The sequence below is a fragment of the Bombina bombina genome, chromosome 6 (genome assembly GCF_027579735.1).
Source record: "Bombina bombina isolate aBomBom1 chromosome 6, aBomBom1.pri, whole genome shotgun sequence".
In the NCBI taxonomy this organism is placed as follows: Eukaryota; Metazoa; Chordata; class Amphibia; order Anura; family Bombinatoridae; genus Bombina; species Bombina bombina.
Genome location: NC_069504.1, coordinates 896,740,802 through 896,749,890, shown reverse-complemented (window position 1 = coordinate 896,749,890; position 9,089 = coordinate 896,740,802). Strand labels below are relative to the sequence as shown.

Here is a 9,089-nt window from a genome sequence, read left to right as displayed (position 1 = left end):
CTATCTTTTTGGCTAAGAAGTATAATCCGCTTAGCTTATGAGACTGCTGGCCAGCAGCCTCCTGAAAGAATTACAGCTCATTCTACTAGAGCGGTAGCTTCCACATGGGCTTTTAAGAATGAGGCTTCTGTTGAACAGATTTGTAAGGCGGCGACTTGGTCTTCGCTTCATACTTTTTCTAAATTCTATAAATTTGATACTTTTGCTTCTTCGGAGGCTATTTTTGGGAGAAAGGTCTTACAGGCAGTGGTGCCTTCCGTTTAAGCGCCTGCCGTGTCCCTCCCTTCATCCGTGTCCTATAGCTTTGGTATTGGTATCCCACAAGTAATGGATGATCCGTGGACTGGATACACCTTACAAGAGAAAACAAAATTTATGCTTACCTGATAAATTTATTTCTCTTGTGGTGTATCCAGTCCACGGCCCACCCTGTCATTTTAAGGCAGGTGTTTTTTTGTTTGTTTTTTAAACTACAGTCACCACTGCACCCTATAGTTTCTCCTATCTCTTGCTTGTCTTTGGTCGAATGACTGGTAGGTGGCAGTTAGGGGAGGAGCTATATAGACAGCTCTGCTGTGGGTGATCCTCTTGCAGCTTCCTGTTGGGAAGGAGAATATCCCACAAGTAATGGATGATCCGTGGACTGGATACACCACAAGAGAAATAAATTTATCAGGTAAGCATACATTTTGTTTTTTAACTCTGTGATTACCTTGTATCTAAGCCATTGCAAATTGACCCCTTAATTATTTCTTTTGTACAGGCTTGCATTTAGCCAATCAGTGCCCTCTCCCTTGTGAATCCATTGGCGTGGTCACAATTTTATCTGAATGGCACACCTTAACATACGCCCTCTAGCTGTTGAAAAGTGCAAAATGCATTGAAATAATATTTCCATTTCAAGTATATTGATAATAGCATATGATCAAAATTTGTTTTAGCTTTCAACAAAGAATAACAAGAGCTCAAACACAATTTGATGTTACAAGTGAACTTAAAATTATGTCACAATTGCATTCCCTATGTAATTAATGAAGGTTTGATTCTGAATAAACTGTCCCTTTAACATAAGTGGCACACTTCAAATTTTAATAAAATAATAATGATAACAACAAAAATACAAAAATAATTTTCAGCAAATTAAATTTGAAGTAAAATATAGAAATCAAACTAAGGATTTGAATAAAAATATTGTATTATTGATTCACTGTTAGTTTAACACATGGGGTCATTGATTCAACTTTCTAGTTTGATAGTGCCTAGATAAATGGATCAAAGAGAGATTTAAAACAATGAATGAAATTGTAAATATCAATCATTCATAAACATATATACCATTTTCATAATAGTTGTGATTAAGTTAATGGCAAATACAATCTAGGAAATCATCTCTGCTCATTTATACAAACATTTTACAAAACAATGAACTCACATGCATATTTAATAATATGTTTTACCTTGTCAAAAAAAGAAAAAATGTCTGATTGTTCGTGTCAAAGTTATGATTTTTACAAATGATATTCAATCTTGATTTAATATTTTACAGATATGGATGTTGGTGCTGGACCCTCAACCTCCCAGTCTGGTATGTCTCATTATACTTCACTCTTGGCTTAAAAATTTATACATAACATTGCCTAATACATTCACATTGATCTATATGAACATGGATCCTCTAATTAAATGTAAAAGGGTCAATTTATCAAGCTCCGTATGGAGCTGCTACATAACTGGTCCCACTGCTCTGAGGCGGCAGACAGAAATCAACCCGATCTTGATTGACACCCCCTGCTAGCGGCCGCAAATCTGCAGGGGCGGCATTGCACCAGCAGTGCAATGATAAATGCCGACAGAGTATGCTGTTGGCATTTATCGATGTGCGGCGGACATGATACGCTACATCATATCATGTCCACTCACATATTAATAAATTTACCCCATAGTGTATTTAAAATGAAAAATCATGATTCTGATATAGAATTCCTTTCTTAGCAAAATCAGAATTTATTAGTATTCTAAGATATTCTTCATAATCTTGTTATCTTTAGTTGAATGTAATCTACTGGGCTGGACCATTTTGGATTCAGCAGCTGGGTATTGCTTGACAGTTGGTGGCTACATTTAGACAAAAATCAGAAATTGGTTCACAGGTGCTGAATATAAAAATACACATCTCATATGCTTAGATTCTTTATTCTTATAATTAAGATAGCAAGAAAGTTAAATATTCATGATGATATGAGTAAATTATATATTAGATTTAAATTGCATGCTCTATTTATTACATTAACATATGGAACAGAATATTACTTTAGAGGGACAGTCTCAAATATTGATAATGTATTTATATAAAGATACAAAATATCTTTATTACCCATTACACTGTTTTGCTGAAACAATACTGTGATTTAAATAACATCTTTCCCTCTAGGATTACCTTTATATATAAGCATATTCTAACAGTACCATGATGACATTGTTTTCAATATATCTTATGTCTTGCATTGTGATCAATATGTGTTGTGTCATCAACAACATTACTGTACATTGCATAAAGTTATCTATATGTCCCACATGTATTATACTACAGTTGTCACCAGTTGTTATTCAAAGTGTTAATTGTCTGTCTGGATTGATTTTGAAACAGGGACAAATCTATATTTTTAAATGTTCAATAAATGAATATAAGAATCGGATATCTAATATTTGAACAAATAGTACATCTGTGAAAGACATAATTTTCTTTTCACTCACCTTAATGAAGTAATACATTTAATTTTCATATAAGTGGTCTAGTCTTCACATTTCGATATATATTATTTTGACTTTTTTACAATAAGTTTTTTATTCATGCAAATTATGTATTTTTAAAGTATACGTACGAATTGTGTTACATAATTTATATTTATATTATTAATAGTTGAAGTTTGACAATCCCTGAGGGATCCGGCGCCATTCCAGCCCTGCATGAGCAGGATGATGGTAAGTCCATTTACTCATTCATACATCATTAAAAGTATATTACACAAAGATTTTATGATTATGATAGAGCATTCAGTTTAAAAAAATTTTTAGAATGTACTCCTCTAATTATATATATTTATTTTAGTTTAATATTAAAATCTCAAAACTTTTTAGTCTACACTTTTGTGCTTCAGAACATGGATAGATTTTCGTATAAATTTAGACAACAATAATCAAGCGATACACACATGATAAGCATTAAATGTTCTGTGTACTATGCTTTTGTTCCTGATTTACAAAATACAGATAAGTACAGTGGGATGACCTACTTTTAATCCTAATGTAAAAAGATAGATTAAAAAAAATACTATGAAAATGTAATGTAAGATAGCATTCTATTCTTAATAGTTAATAGGAAAGGTACTGTCTACTGTGTAAATGTTTAGAATAGTAATTGATTGAACCATCAAGGTTAAAAAAATTAAATTTAACATTACCGAGGCAATCATCTTAATATATTTTGTCATCAGTGATTACCTTGTTTCGAAGCCTATGTGGAGTGTCCATTTATATTTGCTCATATGACACACTTCCATATTATCCAATTAGTGGACTCTCATAAGTCAATCCACGGGCATGTGTCTAAAAGTACTCTATGTAGTTCACATTTAATAATGCACTCTAGATGTGATCCAATGACAAGTAGATCACATAAGAGACGGACCTCTATGGCTTTTCAATATCAAGTGCATACATGTGTACTATATATTATCAAAAAGAGAAATGTAATATTGTAAAATCATAAAGATTAACACATAATGGGGACTTTGCAACATATGCTTTTTAATGTATGGATCAAACGTTCAAGAATAAGTGCCAGTGAGCAAATAGAGTTTCAAGGATCAATTTCAAAAGATTCGAAATTAGACTATTCAAATCAATTAAGACCTTTAAACATATTCATTATTGTGACTTTGTCTAATTTGTGAGCAAAATAAATAATTACATATTTAAAATGATGATGAATATTAATTTGAAATGTAAATAATATATTTTTATATATGTATTGAAACAATTGTATAATATATTTCAGATGGACCATCCACTTCTGGGCATCATCCTGCCACACCTTCCGAAACTCCCCCCTGCCCCCCCTTGCCACTCTTCCCGTCATTCCCATCCTGCCCCTTAATAACCCCCCCTCGCTGCTCTCCCTGTCATTCCCATCCTGGACCTTCCAAAGCTGTCCTACCTGCCCTTCGCCGTTCTCCCTAATCTTTCCCATCCTGCTCCTGCCCCACCTCCCAGGCTCTGCCTTCCCCACCTGGGCATGTCCCAACTGCCCAGACCCCACCTTCCCCACCTGCCCAGGCCCCACATTCCCCACCTGTGCGTACGCTACCTTGCCCCATCCATCCTCTCCGCCAACCCATTTTCCCTGATCCTCACCTTCCTCGGCCTGGGTATCCTGTTCTCCTTCCCAGCCACAGATGTAAGTATCATTATAAATCAACATTAGACCATAAATTCTTAAAGGGACATTATACTGATCTAATTATACCTAAATTTATTTTGAATCGAAAACTTTATTTATAAAACAATTTTATTTCTGATATGAATGTAAATGTTTCATATTTACATTCTTTTAAATTATCATCGACATTTTTTCCCCTCAAAATGATATTGTCTAGATTTTTATATCAATTATCTAAATATGCATTTTGTTTTCTTTTTATTTAATCCCAGCCCCTTTCCCTGTGTGTCATAAACTAAAGAAATAATGATTTGTCTATAGAGTTGTTATTTTATTTTATATCTAAATGGTTTATCTATGAAGAACATATTTAATGTGTAATTCTTCTTTTATATAGTATATTTTATTCTAATCATTATTTGTATTTAAATTAGTACAATGTCCCTTTGCTATATTTTAATTCTATTCTGTCATTTATATTAATTTTAATTAAATTCTTTTTGTTTAGGTTGTGACTTCGCATGGTTGATGCTAGAGGCTCTGGTGAGATTGGAGGGAACCATGCAGAGTTGCAATCAGCGCATGAGCCGTATAGAGGCAAGACTGCAAGCTGCAGCTGCAGAAACCCAAGCCGAGGAATGTGAGGAGGATGCCCCAGTAAGTGGAACGTCCAGAGATGACCTAAGGGAGCAGGAGTAACTCCTCCATCCATATTATTTTTTTATTTGTTGCCCGTTGGCTTAGTTGTTTAGCCAAAGGGGCTGTGTTGGCCTTTGTTTGCCCTTGTCAACTCCTTTGTTTGCCCTTGTCAACTCCCTCCAAGGACTGTGATGCACTATGTCACCTTGTCAGATGGCTCCAAAGGGGCTGTGTTGGCCTTTGTCAACTCCCTGAAAGGACTGTGATGCACTATGTCACCTTCAATGTTCCCTCTAAGGTGCACGGCAGCGTGGGCGCGCACCTTCCCTCTCTGTATAGCGCATGCAGTACATAAGACCGCGCAAAACACAGGAGGAATGTAGAAAGATTTTTGGTTTTTTATTTCAGCACTGCTAGCCTCCAGGAAACGGCATGACAGAGGCACTGTTAAAAGAAAAGGTCCCTCCGGTGAAGCACAGCTTGATTTGTTTCCTGTGCTACACTGAGGGGTAGGACCTAAGCTGAATGACAGCTGTGTGTGTAAATCACACAGCGCTGTCAGAGAGTGGGAGAGAACAAACACGGAGGGCAGCAGGCAATAGGCACTTTCAGGGAAAGTTGATAAGAATGTCAGTAGACGAAGTGCAGCCCTCCTCCTCCGTATAGCAGATACTGGAAGCAGCCGAGTAGGTGAGAGCTGGAGATCTTCCTCACATGCCGTAAGTTTCACAGTTGGCATGATGGTAGCTTTTGCTGCAGGTAATTCTGTTTCCTTATCACATTGACTGTAAAGCCCTCAAGTACCAGAGAGATCTGTACAATAATTGAATTACAGGTCATATTCCTGGCTTCTACAATTTAAAGCAGCCTTTGTTATCCCCTCTATTTACTAATATATAATACTAATAGCCCAGTGCAGCAAAGACAAAGAGTTCATCTTACTATTTTTCTGTGTTAACATGTTAGCCTTTATCACCATACTCCCATTCTAAGAGCATGGCTGTCAGTCAAACTTATAACATGCAGATCACTATTTAACCCCTTGGCTTCCAGAGAGGATTGCAGTGTATTCCTATACAATGCACTGTAGCCCTTTTTGGCAGGCATCAGGCATGGGGTTAAATTATGCCCACAAGCTGGTCTAGGCATCTGAGGAGATTATGCAGGAGACTGAGGATTGTCTGTGTCACAAACCAGTTTTTATATACAGTTTGAGCAATAATGTCTGCAGTACTGTGTAATGCTATTGCTGCTTTCACATGAGGATCTATTTAACCAGTATTGCTTAGCTATATGTGTGTCTGTATATGTATGTATGTGTGTGTGTGTGTATATATATATATGCGCTCAATGCCGCACACAAGCCCTATCAAACCCGCACACAGAAAAAAATAATTGCACACACAGAAAAAAAATTAGAGGGAACATTGTTCACCTTGTCAGATGGCTCCAAAGGGGTTGTGTTGGCCTTTGTTTGCCCTTGTCAACTTTCTCCAAGGACTGTGATGCACTATGTCACCTTGTCAGATGGCTCCAAAGGGGACTGTGTTATTATTCTGACTTATTTGTTCTATTATATTATTTAATTATGTTTTAGGACCTTCATAAATCATATTTTTCATAATAAAAAGAATATTTTAATTAAAATGTTATATTTTTTTTATTAATGTCATTTCTAATAAAAGTTATTTTATGTTAATTCTTAAGTGATGCTGACAACAGGAATTTCTTTATGGATATGCATTTATAAGGTACTTTTTAAAATCTAATTTTACACATATAATATTTAAAGCAGACTATAATCTGGATGTTGACAGCACATATATTCCAATTCTCATGAAATCTTATTGTAGTAGTAGAACATACAAAATCACTGTGTGTAATGCACACATATTTTAGATGAATAATCTCTTTCTATGATGTTTTATTATATTTAATTATCAAACGATATATTGCTATAGGTAACATATAATGTATAGACAATACACATTTTCGTAATGTATATAGTAGCATTATTTCTATGTTAAACCTTGATGCTTTCTTAATATTTCCTAATCTTACTATTCTAATGAAAAATGTATTTATTAACAACAATGGATTATATTCCACATATCACAGTATTATGTTATCTAGCGTTACATTATGTGGAGCTGTGCATTACATAAAACAAACGCTTGCTAGTTAACAATATAGCACATTCTAGTTTTTTAAATAGAAATAGAATTGTTATTGACATGCAAAGGTGTCAATTCCGTAATTTGATTGGACCACGTTGTTCCGCAATATCGGATGTGCCATGTTGCGTAAGATGTCACTGCAAAAGTGTAAATTCCGTAATTTGATTGGATCACGTTGTTCTGCGATATTGGATGCGCTATGTTGTGTAAGACATCACATGCAAAGGTGTAAATTCCGCAATTTGTTTGGATCACGTTGTTACGCGATATTGGATGCGTCATGTTGGCGAATGAGAACACAAGTTTAAAACTATGATTTTTTGAGTTTATAGATTGTGATAATCCATGAATGTTCTGCGATGAATATACTCCATCTTGTTTAATATGTTTGTCAACAATATTTTCTCATTAACAAATAATTTATGTGTTGTGTTTAATTGTATACATTGTAATTTCCGAAACATGCGCATTTGTATTTGAAGTAATTTTTCAAAATGCATTCACCTATATAATATGATATATAAATTATATTTTAATTGTGTAACATTTAATAAATCATGTATAGTTTTTAGTGATGTTATGTCCTAATATTTATTATTTATTTAAATTTTCAATATTGTGTCAACTTGTCAAGTATCGATTCAACATTGTTGTTATCCAAATAATATAGCACTGTGAGCATGAAATAAAAAAATGTAACTCTTAAAGTGACATGAAACCCTAAATGTATCTTTTATTAGTTATGTAGAACATACAATTTTAAGCAAATTTTCAATTTACTTCTATTATAAAAATTGCTTAATTCTCTTGGTATAATTTGTTGAAGGAGCATCAATACACTACTGGTTACTAACGCCTAGATTTAGAGTTTTGCGGCCAAAGGGGTGCGTTAGCTATGCGTGCTTTTTTCTGGCCGCACCTTTTAAATACCGCTGGTATTTAGAGTTCTCAGAAGGGCTGCGTTAGGCTCCAAAAAAGGAGCGTATAGCATATTTACCGCAACTTCAACTCTCGATACCAGCGGTGCTTACGGACGCGGCCAGCTTCAAAAACGTGCTCGTGCACGATTCCCCCATAGGAAACAATGGGGCTGTTTGAGCTGAAAAAAAGCAGCGTTCAGCTCCTAACGCGGCCCCATTGTTTCCTATGGGGAAACACTTCCTACGTCTGCACCTAACACCCTAACATGAACCCCGAGTCTAAACACCCCTAACCTTACACTTATTAACCCCTAATCTGCCGACCACGCTATCGCTGACCCCTGCATATTATTTTTAACCCCTAATCTGCCGCTCCGTACAGCGCCGCCACCTACATTATCCCTATGTACCCCAAATCTGCTGCCCCTAACACCGCCGACCCCTATATTATATTTATTAACCCCTAATCTGCCGCCCTCCCTAACATCGCCGACACCTAACTTCAATTATTAACCCCTAATCTGCCGACAGGAGCTCGCCGCTACTATAATAAATGTATTAACCCCTAAAGCTAAGTCTAACCCTAACCCTAACACCCCCTAAGTTAAATATAATTTAAATCTAATGAAATAAATTAACTCTTATTAAATAAATTAATCCTATTTAAAGCTAAATACCTACCTGTAAAATAAACCCTAATATAGCTACAATATAACAAATAATTATATTGTAGCTATTTTAGGATTAATATTTATTTTACAGGCAACTTTGTATTTATTTTAACCAGGTACAATAGCTATTAAATAGTTAATAACTATTTAATAGCTAAAATAGTTAAAATAATAACAAAATTACCTGTAAAATAAATCCTAACCTAAGTTACAATTAAACCTAACACTACACTATCATTAAATA

The 9,089-nt window shown here is 35.1% G+C and overlaps 1 protein-coding gene across 1 annotated transcript in view; it reads left to right on the top strand.

Annotated features, from left to right (window-relative positions):
• Positions 1 to 5,657: 5,657 nt before the first annotated feature.
• KIF23 (kinesin family member 23) overlaps positions 5,658 to 9,089 on the top strand; it is a 263,401-nt gene continuing 259,969 nt past the window's right edge. Inside the window, exon 1 of the mRNA XM_053718482.1 lies at positions 5,658 to 5,796. Within this exon, the coding sequence (XP_053574457.1) occupies positions 5,792 to 5,796 (5 nt within the window). The 5' untranslated portion in view covers positions 5,658 to 5,791. The remainder of the gene's footprint in view (positions 5,797 to 9,089) is intronic.